The sequence below is a fragment of the Emericellopsis atlantica genome, assembly GCF_019669845.1.
Source record: "Emericellopsis atlantica unplaced genomic scaffold F5Z01scaffold_23, whole genome shotgun sequence".
Lineage (NCBI taxonomy): Eukaryota > Fungi > Ascomycota > Sordariomycetes > Hypocreales > Bionectriaceae > Emericellopsis > Emericellopsis atlantica.
The window spans coordinates 368,197-395,510 of record NW_025764725.1 but is presented as its reverse complement, the minus strand read 5'-3'; the positions used below and the strand labels follow the sequence as shown (position 1 = coordinate 395,510).

The 27,314-nt window shown below is 55.0% G+C and overlaps 10 protein-coding genes across 10 annotated transcripts; 4 read left to right on the top strand and 6 right to left on the bottom strand.

Annotated features, from left to right (window-relative positions):
- The first annotated feature begins 330 nt into the window (after window positions 1–330).
- F5Z01DRAFT_662043 (tryptophan RNA-binding attenuator protein-like domain-containing protein) lies at window positions 331–2,594 on the top strand. The gene is given in 6 exon segments (XM_046263921.1): window positions 331–624; window positions 673–699; window positions 773–789; window positions 802–1,989; window positions 2,042–2,215; window positions 2,265–2,594. 6 exon segments carry the CDS (start codon window positions 600–602, stop codon window positions 2,307–2,309), a joined length of 1,476 nt encoding a protein of 491 aa, XP_046116052.1. The 5' UTR covers window positions 331–599; the 3' UTR covers window positions 2,310–2,594.
- Window positions 2,595–3,183: 589 nt separating this feature from the next.
- Window positions 3,184–5,611, top strand: F5Z01DRAFT_662039 (uncharacterized protein). Its single transcript, XM_046263920.1, has one exon. The coding sequence runs from the start codon at window positions 3,431–3,433 to the stop codon at window positions 5,237–5,239; it is 1,809 nt and encodes a 602-aa protein (XP_046116051.1). The 5' UTR covers window positions 3,184–3,430; the 3' UTR covers window positions 5,240–5,611.
- Window positions 5,612–5,702: 91 nt separating this feature from the next.
- On the bottom strand, window positions 5,703–7,823 carry F5Z01DRAFT_250955 (uncharacterized protein). Its single transcript, XM_046258491.1, has one exon. It carries the CDS (start codon window positions 7,629–7,631, stop codon window positions 6,114–6,116), a length of 1,518 nt encoding a protein of 505 aa, XP_046116050.1. The 5' UTR covers window positions 7,632–7,823; the 3' UTR covers window positions 5,703–6,113.
- A 3,500-nt stretch (window positions 7,824–11,323) lies between these two features.
- Window positions 11,324–13,683, bottom strand: F5Z01DRAFT_250908 (uncharacterized protein). Its single transcript, XM_046258490.1, has 4 exons — window positions 12,864–13,683; window positions 12,542–12,814; window positions 11,992–12,492; window positions 11,324–11,935 (listed from the first exon to the last, which is right to left on the bottom strand). The coding sequence occupies exons 1-4, from the start codon at window positions 13,520–13,522 to the stop codon at window positions 11,419–11,421; spliced, it is 1,950 nt and encodes a 649-aa protein (XP_046116049.1). The 5' UTR covers window positions 13,523–13,683; the 3' UTR covers window positions 11,324–11,418.
- A 1,764-nt stretch (window positions 13,684–15,447) lies between these two features.
- On the bottom strand, window positions 15,448–15,970 carry F5Z01DRAFT_638763 (cytochrome b5-like heme/steroid binding domain-containing protein; the record flags this gene model as incomplete). The annotated part of the gene is made up of 4 exons (XM_046262400.1): window positions 15,448–15,629; window positions 15,678–15,735; window positions 15,785–15,819; window positions 15,880–15,970. The coding sequence occupies 4 exons, from the start codon at window positions 15,968–15,970 to the stop codon at window positions 15,448–15,450; spliced, it is 366 nt and encodes a 121-aa protein (XP_046116048.1).
- Window positions 15,971–16,021: 51 nt separating this feature from the next.
- Window positions 16,022–17,883, top strand: F5Z01DRAFT_752326 (uncharacterized protein). Its single transcript, XM_046267070.1, has 2 exons — window positions 16,022–16,580; window positions 16,636–17,883. Exons 1-2 carry the CDS (start codon window positions 16,237–16,239, stop codon window positions 17,813–17,815), a joined length of 1,524 nt encoding a protein of 507 aa, XP_046116047.1. The 5' UTR covers window positions 16,022–16,236; the 3' UTR covers window positions 17,816–17,883.
- On the bottom strand, window positions 17,884–19,960 carry F5Z01DRAFT_662024 (uncharacterized protein). The gene is made up of 3 exons (XM_046263919.1): window positions 19,542–19,960; window positions 18,773–19,479; window positions 17,884–18,718 (listed from the first exon to the last, which is right to left on the bottom strand). The coding sequence occupies exons 1-3, from the start codon at window positions 19,547–19,549 to the stop codon at window positions 17,970–17,972; spliced, it is 1,464 nt and encodes a 487-aa protein (XP_046116046.1). The 5' UTR covers window positions 19,550–19,960; the 3' UTR covers window positions 17,884–17,969.
- On the bottom strand, window positions 19,961–21,636 carry F5Z01DRAFT_662023 (Cut8 six-helix bundle-domain-containing protein). Its single transcript, XM_046263918.1, has 2 exons — window positions 21,178–21,636; window positions 19,961–21,123 (listed from the first exon to the last, which is right to left on the bottom strand). Exons 1-2 carry the CDS (start codon window positions 21,254–21,256, stop codon window positions 20,315–20,317), a joined length of 888 nt encoding a protein of 295 aa, XP_046116045.1. The 5' UTR covers window positions 21,257–21,636; the 3' UTR covers window positions 19,961–20,314.
- Window positions 21,637–22,275: 639 nt separating this feature from the next.
- Window positions 22,276–24,455, top strand: F5Z01DRAFT_682884 (putative RNA binding protein Rnp24; the record flags this gene model as incomplete). The annotated part of the gene is made up of 3 exons (XM_046265800.1): window positions 22,276–23,472; window positions 23,789–23,840; window positions 23,866–24,455. The coding sequence occupies 3 exons, from the start codon at window positions 22,276–22,278 to the stop codon at window positions 24,453–24,455; spliced, it is 1,839 nt and encodes a 612-aa protein (XP_046116044.1).
- Window positions 24,456–24,484: 29 nt separating this feature from the next.
- On the bottom strand, window positions 24,485–27,064 carry F5Z01DRAFT_662018 (uncharacterized protein). The gene has a single exon (XM_046263917.1). It carries the CDS (start codon window positions 26,592–26,594, stop codon window positions 24,591–24,593), a length of 2,004 nt encoding a protein of 667 aa, XP_046116043.1. The 5' UTR covers window positions 26,595–27,064; the 3' UTR covers window positions 24,485–24,590.
- Window positions 27,065–27,314: the final 250 nt, after the last annotated feature.

Genomic DNA, 27,314 nt, shown 5'->3' with positions numbered 1-27,314 from the left:
AATGCTAATGTAAATATATATATAATTATGGCTTATATATCTTGATCCTTTCTATTTGCAGTCTTGGGTAAGGTGTCTGCCCTTGAAAAACCTGCCTTAGGCCTTCGTCGCCGCCATGACGGCCCCTTGAACCCCTTTTGTTTACTGTCCAGCATCGCGCATCTGGCCAGCAGCAACCAGACAGGTGCAAGCGCTCGGGATTCGACTCGACTGGGTGGAACCTGGACCCTGACAGATGCTTGGTCGTAGGGAGCCCCGCAGCGGCGGCTATTTTGACCAGGTGGAGCGAGCAGGAAAGATGGCCAGCTTGCTGAAGCTCCCCGATGCTGTCATCCTCTTTTTATTTCCCCATCTCTCGTCGCATTCTCGTCCGCAACACTGCCCAACTACGTCCATCTTCATCATCTCGTCGCAGAATCGTCCTGGTCATCAAGCTCTCTCGGGGATCTCATCAAGAGCTGCACGTCCCACACGGCCAATCCCGTTCCTTGGCATTGTGCGGGGATCCAACACCGACATCTCGAGGAATCTCCAAACCCTCACCTTGGGTTCCCTCGGGCTGAAATATCGATCCGAGTCTTGGATCTCATCTGTCTGACATGGCTTCCCAACAGCATTATCCGCGTGGGTTTCATTATGCTGAAGCAGGTTGTCCATACTAACTCGGCGCAGCTCCTCCGGGATCTGGCAGCTCTCAATGTATGTGCGGCGCGCGAGTCGCAACAGGCGATACCTTGGCCTCACCTTTACGATCGAGTCTAACATCCGGTAGCCTACCCTCCACCTCCCCAGCAGCAACAGCAGCAGCAACAGCAGCAGCAACAGCAGCAGCAGCACAGACAGTATGCCGCTCCTCCTGGTCCCGGTCCCATGTCTCCTCCTGCGAATCGAACTGAATTCTACCCGTCGCCGCCCACGCAAGCATCGCCTGGCCAGCAGCAACATGCCAACTACCCCCCTCCGCCTGGGAGTACCTCATCTCCTGGCCCAAACTACCCACCTCCCCCAGGCATACAACATCAGTCGACTCCGAGCCAAGGGGCTGCGCATTATCCGCCACCTCCCCAGTCGCATCCCCATGCATCGCCTGCGCCCTCGCAAGGAGGCTACTACCCACCCCCTCCTCAACACATACCATCGCCGTCGCTGCGGCAGTCTGGGCAAGGGCAGTATCCAACACCGCCCGGTCAGTCACCCGCCCACACGCAAACGCCCCAGAGGCAACACAGGATATCACAGTCAAGCATCCCCCAGCGCCCCGCCTCGACCACCGACAGCCTACAGCAACGGCCACAACCGCTGCAACAATCGTTGTCCCAAGCCGACATACCGCCTACGTATCCCACAACCGATTCTGGCTATCCCCAGGAGAAGCAAGGTCATGAGCAAGAGCAGCTCGGGATCCCAGGCGGACCTGCGCAAGCGCCTGTGACTGCCGTCCAACAATCGCCCCTCAATACCAGCCAGCCGAGCAATCTGGTAGCTGGGGCGCCACCAGCCGAGCATTTCGTCGGTGCAGCAGCAACCTCCGATGACGTGGGCACCTTCAACGGCGGCAGCTATCGCATCAGTCACCGCGACTGCAATACGATACTCACCGTGCAGCTCGCCATGGGCTGCCCCCTCGAAGCCAAGCCCGGCGTCATGATTGCCATGACGCCTACAATCACAAACAAGGGAGCCGTCAAGTTCAGCTTGAAGAAAATGGTTGCTGGGTCGGACATTGGAACGTCCACCTTTATCGGACCTGGCGAGCTGCTCCTGGCGCCAGGCATGCTGGGTGACATTACAAGTGTGCGACTTACTGGCACTGAGCATTGGTCCGTGGGCCAAGACGCCTATCTCGCTTCGACGCAGGGTATAATCAAGGACTACAAGCGGCAAGGTCTCAGCAAAGCAATGTTTGGCGGCGAGGGACTATGGGTGCACAAGATTAGCGGCAAAGGCTTGCTGTGGATCACCAGTTTCGGTGCCATTATCCGCAAAGATGTGAGTCATGGCGATGCCTGATTATGGTGAGGATGCTAATTGACTGATCTAGATGGCTGAGGGAGAAAAGTACATTGTGGACAATGGCCATCTCATTGCGTGGAACTGCAAGTACGTGATGGAACGTGTCACCTCTGGTGGCATCATCGCCGGCTTCGCCGCTGGAGAGGGCTTGGTGTGCAAGTTCACCGGGCCTGGCACCGTGTTCATTCAGACGAGAAACCCTGTAAGTGAGGCCGAATGCACATTAGGATATCTCTGACCCCCTTTTCCAGAAAGCATTCACCGCATACATGTCGGGTCAAACATACCAGGCCTAGTTGGCCCATGAGCTGCAACCAGGGGAGACGACAGAGCACAATTTTGTATATCAGCGGGTTAGTCCTTTATTCCAGGGCCAATACACGGCTCTACGGTCCGTTATAATGACCTTCCACTCTCACTGCCTTCATGACATGACATGCTCCATGTTCTCATAGAACTAAGCCCACCTATTTGTCGCATCATCAACTTTTCTGAATTCCAGTCAGGCTTCTTCCATCCGAGTTCACTCAAGGTGGAGTCTTATGTTACCAGACGGACGCAGTCAAGAGGGGCAGCAGTAACGACTGGAGCTTTCCTTCAACTGATGATTGCAGACGCCAGTGGCAACAGCAGCCTCGCCCCTGGCAGTCCCGTATCGCTCGCCTACTTCGCGCTGAAGACATGGAGTCTAGCCCAGAAGCAAGGAACGGCACTACTTGAGGTCCGATCAACTGGAGGCAGGAGCGGTGCCGGCATGGGGTCCAGTCAGCGTGTTTGTAAACACTCATGCTATCGCGTGGGCCCACGACGTGAGCTTCTATCGCGCCTCAACTCTGGTCACTGTTTGTTTCTCCCAACAACACTGCGTTTTTGGAACTTCACCGCGCTTCCATTTAGGCACACCGTTCATGCACAGCATTAGGGCATAGACAGAAAGCGTTGCCTCCCCCAGCGACTTGTTTCACCAGCACGACCACAACCAGCTAGCTACCACGCCGCGCCAGCAACCTGCCCCGAGAAAGCTCCAGAGACCCCTGCCCAAAGAACTCCTCAAACGCATGATACTTCCCCCTGCTCACGTATCAAACTGCACCAAAGGCTCTATAGCTTGGGTACTCACCTTGACTCGCTATTCTCCTCACAACGCGTTCCATACGCCACAGGCTGTGCAAGCAACTGCAAAAGAAACGCGTTCATCCACGTTTGCCTATGCGGCAATCACAAACTCAAAGTGGGTTCTCGCACAATAAGTTACAACATCTCTAACCTTGTCACAGTGGCCGGAGCACTGGTGAGCGGCTCGCCTCCACGATCTCGCCGGGAGACTTTGGGCCCCGTCGATCAGAATGCGCAAGCTCTTCCGAAACCACAAGACGATGGTCACTCCGATGGAGCAAACATCATCTCAAAGTACCGGATGGCCATGCGCAACCCTGACTGGCGTCGAAAGGGGGGTGGAAGTGCTGTCAACAACTCCGAATCAGCAAATACCGACCCTCTCAGCATCGAAACAGCACCTGAGCGTCATAAGCCTGAATATGCCGAGCATGTGCAGCACAGGCATGCACACAAGTCTCCAAGTGGACCTGAGCATTGTGATTTGTCGTCGTCTCCATCCTTCTACGCCGTCCGGCAACCATCTCACTCAGAAGTCAAGTCGACCTGCGATACTACGCGCTCGCCTCGATACACTAGCTGGCAGGGACAAGACGACATGCAAGACGACGAAGCTCGATTCTTGTGCGAGCTAATGAGCCACAAGGCCCTACCCAGTCCTGACGCGCGACCTTTGAGCCTCATGGAGGTGCGTCGCCCAGGGAAGGCCGACTCCAAAAACGATCACTCGCACTTTGTCGAGCTCAAGCCAGCGCCCTTGGACTCCCACAAGCGACTTTGGCATCGCCAAGATGTGTCACCTGATGCTCAAAGCGAACAGTTTCATGCAGCGCTTCAAGCTGTGGATACAACTCCTTATCGGATGAGGCCTGCGAAGCGCCCTGCTATCATCCCCAACGTCACCTTCACCGACCCAGCTTCTGAGAAGCACGCAGGCCATGCCCCTGTGTACTCTGATGTCAACTCAAGAAGCCGCGAGGGGACAGAGTCTAGCTTTGGCGGATGGGGTCAGTTTTCTTCAGATCCTCCCACATTGCCTAGCTACGCGCATCAGTCCCCAGGCATGCCGCGAAGAGGCAATGGTTCCACTCTCGACTCAGGCTGGGGCAGTGTGCGTTTCTCTGAAACGATGCATCACCACACAGTCAGAGACGACAAATACGCCAAGATGCTCGAGAAGCTGCATGGCAAAGGTCCCAAGCAGCACACATCCGCCCATGGTCAGCCTCATGATGCACGCATGACCAACTCCGATGATTCCGGTTATGCTTCCATGCGCAAAGGAGATAATTATACACTGTCTTCATTGGCCGATTCAACAGGACTGACTACTAAAGAGAGTGAGAATCTCAACCCCAAGGCGCGAGAGTTCCTTTCTTTTTCACTTAAGAAGGAACAACAACAGAGGAAAGAACAGGAGGAAAGTTTGAGGAGCTTTCGACCCATGCCAATTAAGGAATTGTTTGTGAAAGACAGTCAGACTCGGGAGACGTCAGCAGATAAGGCTCTGGACCCGGTGAACTTCATCGATCCAGGCGCTGCACTGACCAGCCAGCATCCTTTCAATGCCTCACTACCAATGATGGCAATGGCTGCTGCCAATGGTCTTTACAGAAACATGGGCAGTCCAGGTCCTGCTTTCAATGCGACGCCGTTTCAGTTTCCAAACTACAACGCTACATGGGCTCCTGGCCAGATGCCGTACAACTTCCCAACGCCGAACCCATTCAATAGAATGAATTGGTTGGCAGGACTCTCGAGCCCACTGACGAGTCCAATTCAACCCGGGCCGCCTACAAATTTTACACCTCCAGCATTGCATACCATGAACCCGACGGCTCCTGCATTTTCCAACCCGGCCCCCGTTCCCAAGCCTCGTCGACCTGATCCGAGTGATCAGCAGGCCTACGAAGCTTACATTGAATGGCGCAAGGCCAATGAGCCCGGATATGCTGCGCAGTGTAAGCTCAGGCAACAGCGCCGCAGCCAGCGCAACGTGGCCAAGGTGAGGATCACGCGCCCGCCTGAAGCTGTACCTGCCGGGAAGACTTCGCCCCCTGTCACCAAGGATGAACCTAGCACTGTGGTTCCCGAGGCCACTTCTGTGTAGCCCTTTGAAGTTTCAGCTTCACGAAGACTCTTCTAGCGATATCATTTGAAAGCGACTATGCCTCTATGGATTTCGACATCACATGCAGACGGCTGCTGTTTGCCTTGAGGCTCCGATGGCCGACAAAAGAAAGGTATTTTGCTTTGCATTATTGTATGATCGCTTGTTGTATTGCGCATTGTGGAATCCCCCATTCTTTCTACCATTGTACTTTAGAATTTGGTTCGTTGAGGCGGACTTGTTGTTGGACAGCCCTCTATCTCTCGAGTTGGCAGCGAGAATCATGTTTGCCCGAACGGCATAGGGGGCATATGTATTAACCATGGGATGCCCTATGGGCCTGTCTCAAGCTAGAGTATAGTTTGAAAATTCAGTGTTTATTCGCACGCAACTCCTGCACAGCGCCTAGGACCACCTTGAACGAGGGCTCAACAAATGCGGTCAATGTTACGCCCCCTGCAAAGGGTATGTCTAAGGCAGATTACCTGCATAAATGTCCTTAGCTGCAGGTGGTCGAGGTGAAGGTCCATCCAAACGCAGGCGATGCAGCATTATCATGCCGCCGAGGGAGGCGCGATAATATTCGGCACCGATGTTCAAGGACTGTTCTAGGGCACAGTCCTTTGCTTGGATATCACTGGATCGGCCGAGAAACGTCGGAGTGCGGAGATATGAGGCTGAAGATTGCTCTCAGCTGAAGGCATGGCTGCGTTGTTCGAATTTCGAAACGGACTAATGTAGGTTTCAGAGATAGACACAGACTAGGTTCCTGTTGAATGTCCTTTCAGTGTTCATGTAGGCAACCCTTTCTGTCGTGCAGCAACGCCTTCCAAAAGATCACACAGCATGTCCCATCACAATCACACGTCGATGACTAGGCTGGCTCTCCCTCGGCATCCTCCTCGCAACTGCTCGAGCTGGGACTGCAGCGGGCCGCCTCATCGCAGTCCTGCAAGGGATTGTTCAATGCCCAGCCCCCCGGAACTCTCCTCACGACGTCGACGTCCGGTCTCTCGGCCCATTCGCTGAGACAGGTGTCGTGGGAACCGCCAAACTTAACCTCGGGCTCCAGCCCCTTCTTGGCCGCCCAGAGGTGTTGTGCAGCATGCTCCATCCTCTCGTCCCAGGCCTTGTCGCCGCAAAAGACGTGATGGCAGTTCTCGGCCGGGCAGACCATCCGCCGAGGGAGCTGGCACCGTGTACGCATAGCTTGTTGCTGCAGACTCGCCATCTCGGCCTGGGCCTGGCGGTCGTTGATGTCCTCTGACAAGTGCATCCGACGGACGTGCTGCATGTGTAGATCCTTACGTCGGAAGATTCGACCGTGAGCAGGCAGGGCTTTGGGGCGACTACTGGTCGACGATCGTGTTCCGGCCGCACATTGCATGTAGTCGCAGTGGTAGTACTCGAGGCAGATGTGCTGCTTCAGCACGTGGCGTTTCCACTCGTTCTTCTTGGCGAATGTCCGTGTGCACCCGGCGTAGTGGAAAACGCAGATGAATGGTCGTATGTGGGTGTCCAGGTGTTTGTCAAAGGCGGACTGGTCTCGGTACGCGACCTCGCAATGGGGACACTTCAGATCGAGAGGAGGTGCAGGAGACGCGGATGACGGTTCTGTGATACGGTTCTCGGGCTCTTTTGGCTGATTTGCTGGTCGTGCGTCGTGGCGTGCGCGTTTGGTTCTGGACTTTTTGGGCATGCTTTCATGCGTAGAGGTTGACATCGGTTTGCGCTTCGCTCGCGGGCTGGACGCAGCATCCTCTGGCTGCGAATACTGGGCGAGGTGTTGGCCCGATGGTTGTGGTCGAGGTGAAAGCAATCGAGGCGATCCCATGTCAGAGTTTGAAGATGTGCTCATCACCGGCAGCGGGTTCAAGTAGTCGCAGTTCTGCCCATAGGGCATGAGAATGCCAGCCAACGACTCAACGTTTTCCGTGTAGCTCTGCGGGAACGCCCAGGCAACAGAGTGGACTGAAGAGCAAAAGCCGCCAGGCAAAGACAGCGGGCTCAAGCTACCAGAGCCAGCGTTGCACGCCAGATCGTGACCGATGGCGGAAGACGACATGAATGGCGTGTCACCGGGCGTCATTACCAGTGACGGATCTGTTTCGAACGAGATGTAGGGTTCCATGCTGCCGTGAGCCAGGGATGATGCTGGTGTGGAAGCATTGAAGTCGCCGTCAAAGTAGTGTTGCGTGGTTTGGTTCATGTGAATGTGCTGGTTTCCATGAAGCCAGGGATCTTCGATACTGTACTGGGCTCTTTGGACCTGATCGTTGTTGTCGGTATGGACAGAAGTATCAGGGCCGTGGCCACTAACCCCTCGAGATTGTGTGTTACCGGAGGGGGGAGAGAGGAAGTATTGCTGGGTGGGCGTGCCGTGATAGCCCATGTTACAATTTTGGCAAGCTGTTGGCCGCAATGTTCGGAGGAGTGTTCTTCGTGCTGGCAAGAGGGCTTCTCCTGATGAGGATGACCTCGCTTGTCATATAGTTGTACAACACAGATCCTGGGGAGACGCGGGATAGAAAACGCTCGAGATCAACTAGAGTTGAAGAAGGGCACGTAGGACCAGGTTGTCAAACTCAAAGGGTCGATGGTTGGCGGACTCGAGGTGCATACTATTACTACAAGAGCCGTTAGATGAACAAGGAGAGCAGCACCTCTGGACTCTGGGAGCCCATCTCTTTGAGCGCCCCAGGGGCGAGCAAAGACCACGCCCGGACCAAATTTTCCCTCGCTCGTTCGGAGACCCAAGAGTCCGCAGAGCCTCAAGTTCAGTCGTCCCTTGTGAGGCCGCATTGGCAGAAGCGCTGATGACCGCAACCCCAGCTGGTCAGACAAGGATGCTTAGGCAATCGGTACATGCAGCGGCTGGCCCCTCTGGGTGAGCCAGGATTAATTAGCTCTCGGTGCCGCTTGCGAAAGTGTGAAGCACCTATGTACGACTGTTGCCAGACACGCCGCTGGGGGCAGACGACGAGGGGAGAGAAGTGAGAAGATCTGCCAAATCCAACCACCCAGGCTGGGGGGAAAACGACCCAGCGCACCTGATTCGCCATCATCAGGACCAGCCATGCAAGGCGGATCTCATGTGCAGAAGAAGGCAATGACAGAATATGCTGTTGGTCCTGACTGATGCTCATGTTCACCGGTCGCTCGGTAACGCAAGCCAAGCCGGATGAAGAAATCTGAATGGACGAGGCACCTGGGCCCTAGCCAGGGTCGCTAGGTCCAGCGATCAGGTCGTCGTGGTCCCAGGCTGCCGCTCTCAAAGCGCTCACTGAAGATGTGTATGCAAGGACTAGGGAGCCCATGTCCTAGTTCATAAAAAGAAAGGCTTAATTAGATAGCAATGGGCTGAGTCTGTCTTACCCCGACGACGAATAGGACTTGAGATGAGACAGGGGTAAGCCCTGCAAAAGGCCGGGCACACAGTGGCAGTGTGGCACCCATGATCCATCCATGTCGGCGGCCTGTTGTGCTGGGCACAAGTTGACACAGATGCAGAGACTATCATTTTTACATATTTGTTGCCTAGTATACGTAGGTACGAATCCCTTGGTGAGTGGTGACAGATGGCATCGAGCTGGTCCCGTCTGACAGGTCTAACCGATACCTTACTGATGATGCAAGGAGGTGCGCGATGATGTCTTCCCCAATACATGTACCTAAGGTAACTTGCCATCTTCCAAAGTTCCAATACCAAGCTATGCTGGCAGGAGGGCACAGCCTAGGTGCTGCACTGAGGGTTTGCGCAAGGTACTAACTAAGGTACTTTGCAGCGGCATGTCGACTAAATGAGCATCATGGGGTTATCCAGTGCGTCCAGTCGACTCGTCATTGTCGGGGGCTATTTGATTGATTACCTGGTACGTACGAGGCATGGTAATAGTGACTCAGTGAGTACTACTACCCAGGCCACCATCCAAACTTCCAAAGACTGGATGGTAACCAGTCTATCCGTACCTGGTAGCTTCTGAGCTCCTTAGCGCTGGCTCCGGAAACTTTCGACCGTCTGCCGGACCCAGACGCCCCCATTCAAAGTACCACTGTCAGGTACGGAAAAGATCAGTAGCGTGACTGGTGTCTTGGACTCTTGGCCATGGGAAAGTGCGGCCCGAACCTACATGTATGTACACGGTATCTGGCAGGCGCCGGACCCAGGCTGTACCTACCTCATCCGTACCTTACCTTGCAGTAACCAGACCTTGACTATGCCCTTGTCTGGGGTGATCAGTGGTTACAGTGACCCCTCCACCGTAAAAAGCAACCGTGCTGCGGCGCAAGTTGCAACCATTTCATGTTCGTATGCGCAAAGACGACATGGAGACGTACGTACCTCGGCGCACGCTGACGCCTGAGTTTGCGGGTCTGCCTACTCGAAAGTCACAACGCTGTGGCAAAAGGCTGGTCGAGCATCTGCTGTCCTGGGGAAGGCGAGATGAACGCGTCCTTGCGTGATCTGGGCGTCGATCACACTCAAGCGGGGACGGATACAGTTTGGGTCACTGTTTGCTAATAGTCGCGTTGAACAATCCAGGGGTCTGTCACGACGAAAGTACTATCAGTCACATCACCAGTTCCCACACCATGAGTTGGAGGTGAGATTGCAGAACATTGACTGCTCCGCATGGGCTTCGATCGTTGTTCGGTAAGTTACCTAGCAGATGCACTCGGCCTATACCTCGTCGATCCTAATCCCACCATCCAGCTCTGCTCGCGGCAGCCGATCGTGCTAGGTCAGCCTTATGCTGCGGCACGTGCTTCTACGTACCTAGGAGGTTCTGCATCTGCAGTGAGCATTCAGCAATGCTGAAACCACGCCACAGACACACAAGTGCCTGGAAGGTTGGGTATATCGCACGTAGGGTTTTCGGCAACGTGTGTCTTAACACTCTGGCGCTGTTGGAAGCGTACCTTAACGGTCGACTTGGCATGTCTGCTCGAATCCAATCACCCGTCATCATCCATGGGCAACCCAAGTTACAACTTACCGACCCAACCAGGTCACGCACCCACCCATGGCTCAGGGAACACGACAGGCGCCATAAACGCACTGATACCCAGCGCGTGTGCAAAATAATCGCCATTTTGGATTTGAGAATCCTCGCCTCCGGCTGCGACAATTATGGCTCATCCACGGTGCTAATGCAACTCCCAATGTCGACGGGCATGGGTGGGTGTGTCGTGTTGGCTGTTGGTCTGATGCACCCTGCCTCCGTCGCATCGCAGCGCGCGCTGCACTGGGTCCCATCTCGTGCAGATTACACGGGTTCATCATCAACCGCAGCTGCTTGCGTCGAGTGAAGCTGGGTGAGCCTCCGTCTCGATACGCACTGTAAAGAGCGACTCAGCGTCTGGTGATCTGGTGACTGCAGTGGTGACCCCCCGTCACCCCGTGTGCCGAAGACCCTGTCGACAATCCTGCAACTTGTTGCAAATCCGGCTCAGCTCACCAGGTTGGGAACGGCACCCAGCCCCGCGGAGCCATCACATACAGACTCGGTTGTCGTCAGTCACAACTCACAACGACAGGGCCCGCACCAGCCTACCGTACCTACGTGACCGGATTCCTGGAACGCAAGCCGTGGCAGGGGTGGGCGGCCACTAATTAGGTACGTAATGTGGGTGACGCCAAAGTAGGTACTAGTAGGCATAACATTGCTCGCTAAGTAGCGTAATTAAGTTCACCGTACAACCTACGCCTCCGTGCTTTGTGATGAGCCTCGAGCGGGCTGGCTTGGCTTGACTGGGTGGGTGCATCTTTGGACATCCAGTCAGAAACTTGACTTGGAGCCATCAGCCACCCCTGGCAAGGCCGTTCCGCCTCCGTGGAATTACGACGCGCTGGACCCCCCGGGCCCCTGGTGACTGGATGTTGGGGAGCCGACTACTGCTGTCCTGTGCAACAGTGACCAGCAGGCCAAGAGGTAGTAGGCCAGGGCCACCTGGCTCATGCGAACCAGGCGCCTGGGCCGCAAAGCACAGACAAGAATCGATATTACAGCTCGAGTATCACAGGCTCCAGAGTGCAGTTCCTCCAGTCGTGACAAGAGAAGAAAGTTGGTCACGAGCCACAACTGTGTAGGTGTGGCTGCTTTCTCCACGTGGAAAAGCACAAACGCCTCGCCCAAGGTGATTTTGCATCATCATAAGTATTCTCGTTATTCGTGTCATCATGAACGCCTGTTGCTGTTAGGCTGCTTCGCCGGCCTCGAGCTCTCTGGCGCATCCACGCCGTTCCTCTTCCGCTTGAACCCAACATCAGGAACGTAGTCGTAGCAATCCTCCATCTGCTCCCATTCTTCAATGATACCCAGCTCGTAGCTGTCCCGTCCCATGAAATGATTATCAATGTGATCGGCCCGCTCCACGTCCGACTTCTTTCCCGGCGCGACCGTCAACAACTTTCCACAGAAGCCGCACCAGAACGCCGGCTTGCCGTGCAGTCCGGTGCGGTTGTTGGCCAGTTTCGCCTCGACGGACGCCTCTTCCAAGTCTTTGTGCGTGGCGTGCAGATGGGTCTCGAGCGCTTCGCGGTGGGTGAAGCCTTTGTGGCAGCCAAGGTCGCAGTGCCAAAGCTCCTTGATCTCATGCTGGGTGCCCTCGTGTCGCTTCCAGTCGTTCTTGCTCCCGAACCGCTTGAAACAAACGGTACAGGCATAAGGCCGATCGTGACGCTTCATGTGTTTCCTGGCCAGGACAATCAGTATGCGGGGGTGACGTCCAGATGGAGGTTGGGCCCTTACTTCAGCTCGCAAGGTCTGTTGAACTCCTTGTGGCATTCATCGCATTTGGGCTTGACGCCATGGGCCCCGGACAGGGGACCTCTCCCTGTGTCATCAGCGGAGGCAGAAGCGAGGGCTTTGCGAAGCATACTCTTCGGCCATCTGCTTAGCATCTCGATCTTTTGTTCGTCACTCCGTTCATCGCTATCCAAGGAATCGTCTATGTCTTGGCTCAGCTGCTGCCCTTCTGGGGAGACTTGCGGTTCGTGCGTGTCAAACTCAAAGTAGGGGGTTGGCTCGTTTTCCCACTGTCCCGCGAGTGAGTCGAAAGCTTGGCCAGCCATGGACGGCTCAGGGTTCGAGGATTCGGCGGTTAGGATACTCGTCGAGGGATCAGTGAATTGTGCCTCTGCATGGGATCTTGCCAGGGCGTCGTCTCTGGGCCCATCGACCGATTCTGGATCATGCACCCAATGCTCCCTCTCTATTTGAACGGTGTGGGGAGTGGATGTATCTGGGCTCCTGATTAAATTGTCAGCTACGCCTCCTTGACTCACGCGGGGGCACATACTGGTACAAGAAACTTGATAAACCTTGACCAGGCTTTAATTCCAAGCCGTGTATGCGCAACAGGTGTTGTCGGAAATTGTCAGACCGGTTCCAGGGTTTTTCCTTCTTTGAGCACTGATCAATGTTGCACCGATACGTTTTTCCCAAGTCATGCCGGCGGTGGACAGTCATGAGGTGGCGGTTTAGGTCATTGACAGACGCAAATCCCTTGTCTCCTCTTTTGCAGCCGGGCACCACGCATTTGTGTGGTAGTCTGTGGCGATCCTCATGCTTCCTGGTCTGGTCAGTCGCAACACCCTGTAGCACGAATGGGCGAGGCTTACTTCAGTTCCGACTTGGTCTTGACTGCTTTATTGCACGAATGACACCAGAATTCGGTGTCACCCATGGAACTAAAAGTCCGATCCTGCTTTTCCGGCTCATGCGGTTGGTGGTGTTGTATCTGCTGCCGCTGTTGGATTCGGTGCTGATATTGGGATTGCTGGTGAGGCTGCTGCTGATACTGGAACTGGTCTCGGTGCTGGTACTGCTGGTACTGCTGTGGGAGTGGAGGGTATGGGCACTGAGACTGGCCAACTTGGCGGTTTTGGTTCTGCATCAGATGGCGTTCCGATCCGCCCAGAAGGAATCCCGCCAGCTGATCTCCCACCTCGTTGGAAAGGTTGAGGTATGGGCTGCGGTGCGGCGTCGCATGCTCCATTGGCTCCGAGGATGATTGCATAACACTGCCATAGCCGGAGTCCACGGGGTCTGTATCACAGTCTGATGGCATACCATTGTGATGCCAGTCCGAGGTATTCGGGCCGAAGCTGAGGGAGTAGACAGGCTCTGGCGGATTGAACCCAAGAGGTGTCAGGTTGCTGTGGAAAGGACGCTCGTGGCCCAGCCATCGTTGAACATCTGGACCAGGAATACTGCCGCCCTCCAAGTCTCCGGGGGCGAAGGGCTCCGAGGGGTTGATCTGCATCGACCAGCCCTCCATCTTGGCCACTTGATGGTGACTTTTGGGCACTTTGATCCCTCAAAGCAGGGGAGCCAACTGGTGAGTGACTGGCTCCGTCTTTTGAAAGGACGTGAACTAGGATTTCCGAGTCGTGATCAGACCTTAGACTCGTCTAGGAAGACCTTTCCAGGATAGATGCAGACCAGCGCTGCGTGTTGCGCCCCGGTCGAAGCTGAGGGGTGGCGATGAAAGCGACTGTATGATTCGGCGAGAACAGTTCGTGTTAGTGAGACCTGCCGCAAACTGTAAAGAAGTTCTCTCATTCCTTTAAGCTGAGCATAGGGAAGTGAATGGTAAAGAATCAAGGTTCAGGGATGAGAGGGTTTCGACAGCGGCTCGGGGGCGGCGACATGGCACGAGCTGGTCCATGAGTGACATGGAGCCGCCTCACTTTCTTGGACAAATGCGGCTCAACACCTACCAAGACTTGAGGACAGTCATAGGTGATTAGGTGCCCAGTTACCTCCTGCCGCCCGCCTGTGGCCTGTCTAGGCTCCAGGGACTGGGCAGCTGGCCCAACTCGGTATCGAGCTCACAGTCACAGTGCTTTGCAGGTGGTTCGCATTCTGCCCCGCATTTACACGGATGATTCAGCAGATCCGCCAATCACAAGCCACAATTCGTCGACATCATCAGACGTTCTGCTGGGCTGAATTTCCCCTGCAAGGCATCCAGTCCAATCCCCTTTCTCCCAACTAACTCATCACCACATCGCCGCTCCATGTTTCTCGGATTGATGGGAGGCTTGTACAATTCGCCCCGAAACTTGGGCGCAACGCGTTCACACCGCTTGCTGATTGCGCACCTGACTTTTTACGCTACATGCAAATGTGCGTGCTCAGTGTGACCGAGTTGTCCCCAAAACGTATGGCCAAGGAGTGAGCCGACGCGATGTGGCCGTCGTGCTGGGTGTGGCAAGCTGCAAGATGGGCGACGGACAGGGGTCGCCTAAGACAAGCTCTCGCTTATTAGACGACTGATTCTGTGGTCAGTTACAGAAGGTCGCGAGCCGCGAGCTGCTCAGCACCAACAGCTCTCATAGCCTACAACGCTCGTTCTGACAACGAATCCTCTCCTTCACGACCCTGGTACGTATCAACACTTGCGGTCAAGCAATGTGCACAATGCGATCGTCTTCCCTGGTCCGTCAGTCTCATCCAATGACTCACGGCTGCCAGCCCGCTGTCGGCGTGCTGCCACCTGCGCGTAGCTGCAGGTGCCCGACGACACATGTAGTTGGGGGCTTGACACGCACACGCGCGCGCTATCATCCGAACACCTGGCCGCAGATGGTCGACGTGTCGACAAATCTGTCGTTGATACCGGTCAGAGGCGTTACCGAATCATACTGCGTAGTCCGCATCTAGCAGGTTCCCCGTCTGACTACTACGTACACGTTCTGCCAGTGCTCATGCAACCCGACGGCACGGCCAGGCTTGCTCCCCTGCTCCCGCAACCGGAGTCACTCCTGGCCACAGGCCTACTTTTCTCTTTCCTCCTGACCTCGTCCTTGTATGAGGGTTGGCTCTCAGCCCTATCGATTGCCCACCGGAAGACCAGCTTACGCTGCAATAGATATACAACACAAGTTAAATCACCAGTCACTGCAACCGGATCTGCCCTGAAATGGGTCAACACGGCGTGTCTTCGAGCTCCGTCATTGCATGATATGTCGATATCTGAGACTCGTGTACCTATTCAGCTAATTCATTGGCCTTTGGAAACAGAGATGTAATTCGAGCAGCGCCACAGTGGATGGGGCGTTGATGAAGATTGTTCCACATGTACGATCCTTCTTCCATTGACAAGAAAACCTGTCGAGTTCACTGACGACGTGAACACACGGGAGATCATCGTATAGAAAGCTTGTTGCGCCTGGCTGTCTATTGTGAGTACAGTAAGAATTACTCCATGTTTGTAGCGCCCTCCACTACGCCAACGACATTGTAGCGCTTAGAAAAGAAGGTCACCCAGTCGTTCAATGTGCCCTTCTCCTTGTCGTCAAGATCGGACCAATCGGCGCTTACATCGTATTCCTTTGTAGATGTCTTCCCAAGAGCTCTCGAAGCGTCCTTGCCTGCAAAGACTGATTGTCGTTAGAGGCTTGCCCTGGGGGGTTGAGACTATTCCGTACCGTGATATGAGCCACCAGGCTGGTACGCTTTGTTGCCAGTCACATCATACACCTTGCCCTGGAGAAAATGAGCTCTTCTGATCTTATCACGCGTGAGTTCCACGCACCTTGATGGCCACATAACATTTCCCACCGTCTTCGCCTGTAATGTGAGGTTAGCTGGTTGCAGGCTTCACAACTTGGAGGGGCAGCTTGGACGTACCGTTTGCCTTGGCCAGCTCTTCGGGCGAGATAGGGTCGTCCTTCGGAGGGTCGAGGTTGACAGGAGTCTTGGGCTCAAACTTTCCTGACATGATGCCTGGTACGATGGGACTATAGGTACGTGGAGTGGCTGAAAGTGAGATAGGAAGCTGAACTGCCACATCGTGTCCCTCGGCTTCAGACCTCTCTCCACGGTTCCCCACCCCCACGTTGGAAGCTCGAGCAGGCAGCCAATGAGAAGCTGTGGATTGCTTATTCATGCGGAGGTTTAATCAACCGCGCCATCGTCATCGTGAACTTCGATTTCTTGGACCAGCGACTGGGCCCTGCCTGACAAGCGACTAAATTCAACGCCAGGATGTCGCTCACAGCCACAGCCTCGCTGCGGCCACTTGGCTCCCAGTGCCTGCAAGCGTCGCGTCTCGGCGTCATCTCACTCACCCTACAATGGCGTGCATCGAGTCTCAACGTCCGCGCCATAGTGTCTCTCCCTCAGCAACGTCGATTGTACTCGGACCAGCACGATGGCAACAACCACCACGAGGGTCGTCGGCAACCGCCCATGCCCAAGCTCACATTCCGCCAATTCCTAGGTCGCGTCTTGACAGTCAGCTTTCGCAATGCGGCGCATGTGTCGAACAAGCAAAAAATACGCACCTTCTTCCGCGGGAACCCCGTTGCCTTTGCTGCCCTCATAGTGCTGTGAGGAAACACGTGCTTTTGGCGGTCGAAAGCCCAGGCTGACTCTTTGCTCCAGGACCGTCGTTACGTTCGCGCTCGTGACAAGTCAGCTCTATCTCTTCTACAAGACTTTCTTCAACCCACAGATTAGTCGCTACCCGGAGCCGGTCGCCACCTCACTGCGTCGAGCCATCTACTACACCACCATAACCCCCGATCCTGAGCGCGCGCTCAAGTTCTACCGGCGCGCCATGGCGCAGACGAGACAGCTGAACATGGACATTTGGTCAGACGAGGTCCTGGGCATCAGGATCATGGTGGCTTTCTGGCTGGAGAAGCAGGGCAACTTTGGGCAGAGCATCGAGGTCCTCGAGAACATCCGCAAAGAATGTCTCGAGTGGATCGGCGAAATGGAGAAGAACTCAGACAAAATCGACGACAAGGGCTATCTCAAGGACGCGCCCAAACCATCTCTACTCCCCGAGGGAACCGACACCTCCAAGATGTACCTCGCCCAGAACGACGATACGCCCGAAACCATGTGGCGCCGACGGGAAAGACTCCTGCAGAAGGCCATCTCCACGTCGGTCAAGCTCGGTGAGCTGTACGCCTCGCAGCATGTCCTAGACCCCGATGCTTCACACGAGCACCTCGTCTACGCCGTCGAGTCGACGCTCAAGGAGTTCCGTCGCCGACGAGAGAGCGGTAAACCGCGACCCGGCGAAACAAGCTGGATGACACCAACCGAGGTTGGCGCAATGATGGAGTCCCTGGGGCGAAACTACGAGAAAAAGGGTGAATTCCATCTTGCCATTCCGCTATTCTTCCAAGGTCTACGGAACTGCGAGAGCCCCTGCCACAGGGCTGTCATCATGAACAACCTCGCTGCCTGTTTTGCCCAGCACCCCCTCTACTCCCCCACTGAATCGTCTCTGAGCGAGACAGAGTCCTTGAAGACCATTTTCGATTCGAGCATGCCCAACACCAGGAAAGACTGCCTCGAGGCCGCAGCCAACTGGGCCCAAAATGCCTACGTCCATGCCAAGGACGTCAAGGGTGATGACAAGACAGACGAGTGCGACGAAGCGTGTGCCGTGGCTTTATGCAACTGGGGCGATGTGGCAGCCATGCAAGGGAAGAAGGAACTCGCCAAGAAGAAGTATACCCAAAGTATCGACCTGTGCAAGAAGCTCGATTTCAAGGCAGGCTCTCGGCAAGCTCAGGAAGGATTAAGGAGACTGAATGCCAGTAAATAATGGGAAGACTACATTTTGTTGTACATTAGACATCACGAGAACAAGAACAATTGTATATCATTCCAAATGACATGGCCCAAGCACTACCAGCGCCAAACGTAACATTGCTCATAACCCATACAACGCCTAGGACATTAATGACGATACCATTTGATCAAGCCGTCTTCTGCCTCTTCGCATCCATGTCATCGATCCCATTTTGGGGGTTGCCATTCGCATTGGCAGGAAGGTCTGCCAAAGCTGGACGGCCTCCTTCAGGTTGCGGCCTCTTCATCATTGTCGGCTGACGGAACGACCCGCGATTGCCAAGGGGACTACCCGGCCCTCCAGGCGCTCCGATCCGCCTTGCGTGGTCCAGCCCGGGGTTCACCGCATTTGCTGTTCTCGGTTGACCCGGACGTACTGGCGTGAAGCTGCCGGCGTTGGATGTCTGAGCCTGGCTACTACTCGGAGGAACATGCTGCCCGCTGCGAGACAATGGTTTCGAGGCGCTATGATCAATGCCGGGTGTTTTGCGGATCGACGGGCTTTCAAGCTTAGGATTGAAAGCCTGCTGCCCGCGAGGAGCCAGGAGAGACTCGCCCTCACCTTGGATACTGGCTTCGGGAAGCTGGCTAACAGCTTTCGCGGAGAAAAAGCCGACGGTTTCGGGCACGGCCGCTGGCGCGGCAGTAGGGGCCCCTTGGCGTGGCTGTTGATGTGGTGGTGCCGGTGGCACCGGACGATTCTGCTGTGGTTGCGCCTGTTGTTGCGGCCTCGCTGGCGCCGGTTGATTCGGCGTCTGCGGCTGGCGATTTGAGGTATTCGGCTGCATGGGTCGCGGTGCAGGCTCAGGCGGGCCTGGAAGCACTATTTCATCGGGATGACCGTCTTCAGGCACGCAAAAGTCCGCCTCATCGAGCTCTGTAACATTGAACTTAGCCTACAGCTCTTCAAAGCCATCTGAGGACAGCATACCTCCAAGGAAATCCTCGAACGACTCTGACGCCTCCATCTTGGGCCGAGCCTGAGGGGGCGGTATCTGTGGTGCTGGCATCGCAGCTGCTGGTGCCGCAGGCGCCTTTGCTGGTTCATCCACCTTGACATCCTCCTTGAAGTCCGAGTGCCGATGAAGATTGTTGGGATCAAACTTCTTCACAGGCTGTGCCTTGTGTTTGACCACCTGCTTCACATAGTCTTGATCATAGATGCAGTTCCCCAGAACGTTTCCGAAACTTCGTAGTGCACGTTTGAGCCCGTCTGTTGTGCCTTCCTTCTTTGCTTTTTCAAAAGCCATGGCCTTTCCCTTGGCATTCTCGATGCTGCCATAGCCGATGTCCTCGTGGTAGGTCCCATCACGCAACGTGATGCGGACAATGACTGACAGCCCGATGCTCACGCGAGATGTTTGAGGGTTCTCGTCCGCGAAGTCCACTTGAATGTTTTGTATGCTCGATGACCAGCCATTGAAGCCAAAGACCTCGTTCGCGAGGGTAATGCACTTTTCTGCGGTCAGGTAGTGCACGCGTTGACCACCGGGGCCAGCGCGAGCAGAGATGTATTCGGGGCCAAGCTGCTTGTCGAGTTTCGAGGCAATGGTAGCAATCTCTTGCGCAGTCCACAAAGACATGCGGGGTTTAGGCTCGTCGTATGGGTTTTGCCATGATTGGTGCTGCTGGCCTGGGCTAGATAAAGGTTAGCAACGTCCGTCGCGGCCGTGAATGACGCGTTGAGGGCGAGTACTTACGCAGGCATATTGGGTAATGTCGGGATTATACTCTCATGGATGATTGGCGAGTATGAAAATCTTGAGGCAGTTCCGCTTTGCAGACAGTATGGTGGTACGCTGTCAGTGCTATTGTTCAAAGTGACACATAGAGCATTGTCATTCAGCGTCAACAACAGCCAGCGAGGCAGGCGCGTTCACGGTCGAGGGGCGGCGCGAGTGGTGTCACCAAAACACGTGACCGCCCGGCGACGCCCATCTGCATTACCGACACACTCCAGTCGCTCCTGCCTCACTTACATTCACTTGTCCACAATATGCCCAGTGCCTTGGCAGGAAGTTACTTGTGAGAGCGTCCTCCGTACAATGCTGTGTCTACTATATGTCAGTGTCCACGTACACAATATTCAGAGTCTATTGCACTCGAGTATGACCGTCCGGCCACATCCATACAACTCACTTGCACAGGTGAACACACCAACTGATGTAAAATGTCTTGCTAGCTACAAAGGAACGCCAACAGGGAGCTGGCTACAAACAATTCTGATATAAAGGAACCCGCTGAATGCCATCTGACGACCAAATTGGTACATCGTGAATACAGTGCAACGCCCGTAAAGTCATTTCCGACCGGTCAGAGTGATGTACCTCTCCAATCTATGCATGAGACCGAGTGAACGCCGGGTGGGAATGTGCAAAAATGACGGAAGCAGAGTCGTCGTGACGTCGTAAAAGGCCGTGCGTCTTGTTTACTGGTGATTCGGCCAACCATTGTGAAAGCATGGGCGATGGCGCTACCATGGCCCCACGCGAACGGGACTGCCGTATGAACCAGACATGAGCTGGTTGAGAATCGAGTTTTGATCAGCTGCTTGCGAGTTCTGCTTGATCCACCCGACGTTCTCGCCCATGGCTGCCACGGCGGTGGCTAACCGCCCGTCTGAGCGGGAGTTGTGGCGGTTCAGTGTGGCATCCCAGCCACTCGAGTGCAGGTTGAAGCCTCCAGCCTTTTTCGAAGCCTCGTTGATGACCAGTGCCCAGGCTTTCGAGATCTCCTCGTATGCGTTCTCTTTGTGGTGGCGGTAGGTTTGCAGTTCCAGGTCGGGCAGCTCGTGAATGAAGTTGGTGGCGGCATCCAGAAATTGAAGAGAGAGTGAAGCTTGCATCTCGATGGGAGGGAGGAACTGAGGAGTGAAGTCCGAGAGAGCGTCGAGTAGCGCGAGCAAGTTCTCCCTCACTCGATGATAGGTGTACTCTGGGCTAGTATCCCCGTACGGTGCTGCGGCCTTGAGCCTGTCTTGGTAGCCCTGTAGAACATTGATGGCACATTCCACGGATGGGCGAGGTGCCTGGGACTCGACTTCCTGGCCGATCTCCCTGTGCTGCTCGCAGATATGCTGCAGAACCGTTCGCAGCTGATCGGCATCCAGGGTCTCCAGGAGACGTGGCAGCCTCAAGGACCTGCCGAGAGCATCGTTGTTGCGCACCTTCTTGGACGGGCGTGCAAGAGGTCGATGGGAGATGGACGGAGACGTTGACATGGCCTCATCGCCATCGTCGTCGGCTTTTCGCTTTCGGTTCGACATGGCGTGCAGTGGAGATTCTATCGTTGCAGAGTCAGCATCCGGCGTCTGCTGAAGGAACAGCCTAGACGTACCACCTCGCTGCGGTGACTGGCGAGGGCTCTCGTGGTAGTGAGGTAGGACGTGCGGCTGTGGCGAGAGTAAAACGTTCATGTTTGGAGAGAAGCGCCGCAGCCGCAAGGCAAAATGGTCATACAAAGCGACCAGATGAATGTAGCAAAAAGCTTGCTGTACAATCCGACGCTGCCGTCCTTGGGCAATGTCTAGCTCGCAGGTGATGCGGTGGTTGCCGAGCGGTGTCGTCAGCCTCCCGGATGAGGAGGATGTGTGGGCGTGAGGAGTAACAAGGTCCGTCGGCTTTGGGCTGAAAAGGCTTGCAAGGTATTGTTCGGTAGTCCAGCGGGCGGGTCCGGCACAAAGTCTTTATTTCTTCCTTCGTGACAACGATTCGGCAGACGAGGGCGAAGATGACAGTCACAGCACTACAAACGACAGAGGCTGCAACAGTGATAGTTGTTTTGCTGACAGAAGTGGCACGATGAATGGATCAGAAACAAAGAGACAGAGGCGGCGGCGGCACATGTGGAGCCCACGGCCGACTCGAGCCAAGCAGTCACACGTGATAAGATGAGAGTGCATTGATCCAACATTTCGCATTTCGTGCTGCATGATTCAGTTCGTTTCAATGGGAAGAGTGTTGTCACTTTGACGATACGAATTGGCAGAGAACCCATCAATCTCGGTTTAATTATGAACTGGGACATGCAGCGTCGTGAATCGAGAAATGTCTTTGCGACTTTTCATCTTCTACCGACCAAGGCCACACCGACCAAAGGTTTATCGTCAACATTTGACCGTCCGCGCGCATTAGATGTCGCCATGCATGGTTCAAAGACTACTAGAAAGCTTCGGCCAAGATTCTAATCATATGTTTCCCAGCTTTCGCCAAAGATGGCACCCACAAAGCATCGAATACGTAGCAAGTTTCTCACCACGTGAAGCATGTCATGCGGCACCCCCACAAAGCCCATGGCGGCTACTTATCGCTTATCGAGGGTGCCAATCGCCAGAAAATTTCCTGCCGCATCTGATTGATTGCTCTGGACTATTATTACTACGTACCACGATCAACTCGCAAAGGGTAATTATTCCCCAAACCTTGAGAAGCCAGAATGTCCAGCAAAGAAGAGAAACGCGCACGCAAAGCCGCAAAGGCTGCTGCGGAACAAGTGCCAGAAACCCAGCCCGATACCACTACGGCCAGCACTACAGACTCGACAACACGGTCAAAACGCAAGGCATCCGTCGAAGAACTCGAGGTCGATCTCGCCGCGCCTGAGCCCCCTTCGAAAAGAGCCAAGCGTGCGCTCAAAAAGGGAAAGTCTGCGACCGCGCCCAAGAAACGAGACGACGACCGCGATCTTACCAAGGACGATCTCGAGGACGACGCGCCTAAGGAGCAGCCACGGGGCGAGCACGGTGTCTGGATTGGCAACCTGCGTTTCACCGTCACACCACAGGAGCTCAAACAATGGCTGGTGGAGAATTCGGGCGGTGTCATTACTGAGGAGGGTATCACCAGAGTGAAGCTGCCTATGAACAAGGACAAGGGCGATGGCTACGGTGCACGGAACAAGGGCTTTGCGTATGTCGATTTTGCAGACCTTGGCCAAAAGGTGGCCGCTATCGCGCTGTCGGAGACCGAGTGGATAGGGCGGAAACTCCTGATCAAAGATTCGACATCCTACGAAGGGCGGCCGGCGAAGCCAGCTGAGGGCGCAGAAGAGCTACAAGACCAGGGTGACGCATTCAAGAAAGTGGCTGAAGCCAGCCGAAAGATCTTTGTCGGCAACATGAGTTTCCAGACCACCGAAGAGGACGTGTACCGTCAATTTGAGAAGTGCGGCGAGATCGAGTTCGTCAAGGTGGCTCAGTTCGAGGACAGTGGAAAGTGTAAAGGGTACGGCTGGGTCAAGTTCAAGGAACCTGAAGCGGCCGCGTGGGCGGTCAAGGGTTTCGTCAAGCTCCGGGAACCCATCGAGACGGAAGAGGACTTCAACGAGGACTCGGGGGATGAGGAGGAGAGGGAGAGCAAGAGGAAGTATAAGACCACAAAGTGGTGGGTGAACCGCATGTTGGGCCGCGAGCTGAAGCTGGAGCTGGCGGAGGATGATGCTTCAAGATATAAGAAGCGGTTCGGCAAGGACGCGCCAAAGGACGGCGATGGCAAGACTGTGCAGCCCAAGAGAGAAAATGGTCCTGGGAGGGCACATCGGAAGGACGCCGTGGGTGGGAAGCCCATGCGCGAGGCTCAGGACATTGACGTGGCTCGCTTGACGGGTGCGGTTGTCAAGTCGACAGGAACAAAGGTCACTTTTGACTAGAGAAGAGAATATAAACACAACGTGTTTGAGGCGCCAAGTTTGATGCTCCTGGTGGTCTCTAGGGGAATCATTGTAGGTCATCCGGGCCCCCGCACGATGACGCCTTCAGTATTTGGATATCGCTCGTCGTGACGACCATTCAAATGCGACTTTCTATCACGCATACTTCTACCATTGAACTTTTGGACTTGCAGCAAACAATGTACGAATTGCAAGTAACTTTCATCTTCGATATCATCTGCCCGTGGTACGTACGCGCCCAGTGCTCCCCGAGATAACCTCAAGCTCCTAACATCACCAGGACATATCTGGCCAAGCTAAGGTGAATCTTTCAATTCATAGTGCTACCAATTGTGTCGCTCACACCTCCTAGGCTAGACAAGGCCCTGTCCGCCGTGGATACCACTGAAGTGACATTCAGTACCTCATACACCCCGTTCATCCTTCAACCCGACCTTCCCGCGAATGTGGACAGGCGAGAATGGCTCCTCCACCACAAGTATATGGATAATTCCTTGGCGCTGGCTGCTTTTGAGGAGCGCATGAGGACACTTTTCAACAGCGAGGGTGTGGACGTTCACTACGAAGGCATGACGGGTGACACGACGCCAGCCCATCGTGTCATTCAGACGATGCAACGCGATCGGGGCAGCGAGACTGCGGGCAAGATTGTCGGCAGTCTCTACAAGAGATACTGGACCCTGGGACAGCATCCTGGTGAAGAAGACACCATACTTGGCGCCTGCATGGATGCAGGTGTTCCAGAGCAAGACGCTCGGGGGGTTATCCGCGACCCGTCAATGGGGGAGCCCGAGCTAAAGCGCACATTGCAGCAGGTAGCTCGTGATATCGAGGCAGTCCCCGTGGTTATAGTTGAAGGAAAAAGGAGGGATTTGACATTGACTGGCGCCAAGGAAGTGAAGGACTACGTGAAGGCATTGGAGCAGATCATCAAGGAAAGCCAGTGAGTCAACAGAAGAACGAAGCAAGGTCAAGATCGTTCGTAAAGAATGTTTCATTAAAAGGTCATAAGGTCGTGTACAAGAAAAATCGTAAAGAGTGAATACATGATCCTCATCATCACCAGGGCTGGTAAGCGTTCCTCATGCCCGGCTGAACATCAAGGGCACCATGATGCTCCCGCCTCGATCGAGACCCCTCCGGTCTTCGAGGACCTCGACAGCACAAGACCGAGGCTCATTATGGTTGGTCATCATCCTGCACGCTGCCACCGCGCTGCCTCCCCCGTACGTCCTCTTTGCTGCGTTGGCGCAGAATTCGCGGGACAGCTTCTGTAGCACGGCAGCTTTGGCCTTTCGTAAAGCAGAGCAGCGGGCCGATGCATCTTGCGCGAGCAATGCGTGCTGTGCTTCTTGCTCCATGTTTCGTTGAACAGGGGATATGTCCTCTTCTCCCGGCGCTGCAGGATTGTACACTGTCGGTTGCAGGAGCACAGGTTGCGATCCGTTGTTCAGTATGGGCAGGGTGATGGCCGTGTCCACAATTGGGCTCGGTGGTCGAGGCCGTACTGACTGCAGCGAGGCTTCGCTAGGCTGGTGACGTGGTTTCTGGGATTTGAGAGACGATTGCGAGGGTCTCAGCTTGGGTTGCGAGGACTTGCTCCTGAATGAAAGTGAAGAGAGGGAGATCTTGGAGCGGTGGATGGTTTCCTCCTCTTCGACGTGGTGCCTGCGTCTGCGTCTTCTCCTGCGCCTCACGTTCGTCGACACGCCTTCCGTCTCCTCTCCCTCCTCTCTCACGGGTTCCATGTCAGATGCCGTAGTACCAAACGATAGTGTACTCCTCTCCTCATCACTGAAGCCAGCAATGTCCATCAACTCACGACTGGCGGCTTCCACGGCCGCGCTGGGGCTGGGAAGATCACTGTAGTCATCGTCCACCACGGTGCTTTCCGTGTAGCCGCTCCTTTCGGAACTGTGCACGCTCATGGAGCGCCTGGACCATCCATCCTCCAAGGGGCTCAAGGCGTCATCCCAATCCCCCTTATTGAGGAGGACAACTTCTCTAAAGTCGAACTCGCGCACATTGTCGCGATGTCTTTCAATGACGTCCCTGAGCTTCTCTGCTTGCATGCTGGCGTTCCTGATCTGAAGGTATTTGAGTTTAGGGAAGAACATGTCCTTCCTGGTCGGTCGTGCTGGGAGAGGCGACATGGGACTCGTAACCTCGTGGAACAGCTTCTTGAACGATTTGGCCGAGGCAAAGAGCGGGTCCGCGCTCAAAGCAATGGGACAAGGGCCTTTGGGTCCGAGCCATGTGAAGCTGAGCTTCTCCAACTGAGGAGCAAGGTGACGGATGTAGTCGTCCAGGATCTTCAGATGGTCCAAGCCGGGACTAGAGGAGTGGAACTCCCATGCTTCCATGGACATGTTGAGCTTCGTGATCTGGCGCCATCTCCTCCCGCTTGAGGGTAACGACCCAAAGCCAGGGACATGGCGGAGGTAGTTTAGTGCTGATGGATGCAGACTCGACAAGCTCAGCTTGTGGAGCTTCTCCAGAGGCGCACGCTCAATGGCGATGCGCAGGGAGATGAGCGCGTAGTCCACAATGTTCCTCCTGTAGCGCTCTCGCTTGTCCTGCCCTGGGCACCTCACCGTGAGATGGCGCATGTTGGGCAGGACTTTGAGTGCATGGATGAAGGACGGGACATTGGTTGCCGAGTGGAAGAGGGGTGGGTATTGGGCTGTGAGGATGTCACCCAATTCCGAGTTGGCGTACTTGGGACGGGTTAGGCACGAGGTCATGCTCGTGTGTGGCGTGTATAGAAAGTGAATCTCCTTGCCGCTTTGAGGGTGGATGAGCGGAGGGAGGAAGGTGGCCTCAGAGTGCGGAAAATGGAACGTGAGGTGTTCAACATGGCCGCCTATTCTGGCCAGAGCGTTGAGGCGGGATTGTTTTGTGAATGAATGGGCCGTGAAGGAGACGTGGACTCTGGTGAAGATATCCTTTGTAAGCAGGGCCGAGTTTGTCTTTGAGGTCGTCCTCAGGGCGCAGAGGTCTGATGGCGAAAGGCATGGCAGAAACGCCTCTTTGAAGCGCGGGCTTCTCAGCAACGCTGAAAGTTGAGACTCAGTGTTGGAGACCATGACTGCATTTCGTGGTGGTGGTTTAAAGAGCTTGAGGTGGAACGTTTGATGTCAAGAGACGCGAGAATGGACTTGGTTGTGTGCAGTGCTAGCAGTCTGACCGGGAACAATAAGTTTGACATCTGCAGGTCCCAAAAACTCAGGCCGCAAGGCTGATATATCCCATCCTCTCCCTCTCCATCATGGTATTCTTTGGCCTCGCCACGATGCCCATCTGCTAGGACACCAACTAGTGGTTGAGAGCTTGCAGTCAATGTACACATATATGCCGCGTCTCGACCGTGTGTCGGGACATGACTGGCTGGGTAGCCATGTGTCGCATGCGGGAGAGCATCCTGGCCAGTGAAACAATGTTTCTCCTGCGCAGACTTGCATGAATGCGGAGAATCTTGTTCGTGGGGGATGCGAGGTTGGGAGTCGAGCGCGCGACGTGGTGTGGTGGACGTGACTTGACTGACCCAATCACAGCCTCTGAAAAGCATGATCGCCGACGCGCTGGACGTCTCTCGGACGCGGTGAGGCGCGGGCCGAAAACCATCACCGCGACGTATACTTTCCTCATTGGGGCCCTGACCTGAGCAGCAGGAAAGAAACTCCAAAATTAGGATAGGCTCATTTAAAGTTAACGATAAGGCTAATACGAAGGTAAGTAAGTAATGATCTAGTCTATATTGAAGCCACGACTATATTGTTTCTTCAAAGCTCTCCTTGTGACAAGAT

What these genes read in the sequence shown, in the direction of transcription:
- F5Z01DRAFT_662043 (XM_046263921.1), top strand. Translation starts at nt 600, where the DNA reads ATGGCTTCCCAACAGCATTATCCGC. An exon ending in TTCCCAACAGCATTATCCGC is followed by an intron (nt 625 to 672) that starts GTGGGTTTCATT and finishes AACTCGGCGCAG; the next exon opens with CTCCTCCGGGATCTGGCAGC. An exon ending in GTGCCATTATCCGCAAAGAT is followed by an intron (nt 1,990 to 2,041) that starts GTGAGTCATGGC and finishes TGACTGATCTAG; the next exon opens with ATGGCTGAGGGAGAAAAGTA.
- F5Z01DRAFT_662039 (XM_046263920.1), top strand. Translation starts at nt 3,431, where the DNA reads ATGGCCATGCGCAACCCTGACTGGCGTCGAAAGGGGGGTGGAAGTGCT.
- F5Z01DRAFT_250955 (XM_046258491.1), bottom strand. Translation starts at nt 7,631, where the DNA reads ATGGGCTATCACGGCACGCCCACCCAGCAATACTTCCTCTCTCCCCCC.
- F5Z01DRAFT_250908 (XM_046258490.1), bottom strand. Translation starts at nt 13,522, where the DNA reads ATGGAGGGCTGGTCGATGCAGATCAACCCCTCGGAGCCCTTCGCCCCC. An exon ending in AAGACCAAGTCGGAACTGAA is followed by an intron (nt 12,815 to 12,863) that starts GTAAGCCTCGCC and finishes TGACCAGACCAG; the next exon opens with GAAGCATGAGGATCGCCACA. An exon ending in TTATCAAGTTTCTTGTACCA is followed by an intron (nt 12,493 to 12,541) that starts GTATGTGCCCCC and finishes CAATTTAATCAG; the next exon opens with GAGCCCAGATACATCCACTC.
- F5Z01DRAFT_752326 (XM_046267070.1), top strand. Translation starts at nt 16,237, where the DNA reads ATGTCGCTCACAGCCACAGCCTCGCTGCGGCCACTTGGCTCCCAGTGC. An exon ending in TTTGCTGCCCTCATAGTGCT is followed by an intron (nt 16,581 to 16,635) that starts GTGAGGAAACAC and finishes TCTTTGCTCCAG; the next exon opens with GACCGTCGTTACGTTCGCGC.
- F5Z01DRAFT_662024 (XM_046263919.1), bottom strand. An exon ending in GTTCGAGGATTTCCTTGGAG is followed by an intron (nt 18,719 to 18,772) that starts GTATGCTGTCCT and finishes TCAATGTTACAG; the next exon opens with AGCTCGATGAGGCGGACTTT.
- F5Z01DRAFT_662023 (XM_046263918.1), bottom strand. Translation starts at nt 21,256, where the DNA reads ATGAACGTTTTACTCTCGCCACAGCCGCACGTCCTACCTCACTACCAC. An exon ending in CCAGTCACCGCAGCGAGGTG is followed by an intron (nt 21,124 to 21,177) that starts GTACGTCTAGGC and finishes CTGCAACGATAG; the next exon opens with AATCTCCACTGCACGCCATG.
- F5Z01DRAFT_662018 (XM_046263917.1), bottom strand. Translation starts at nt 26,594, where the DNA reads ATGGTCTCCAACACTGAGTCTCAACTTTCAGCGTTGCTGAGAAGCCCG.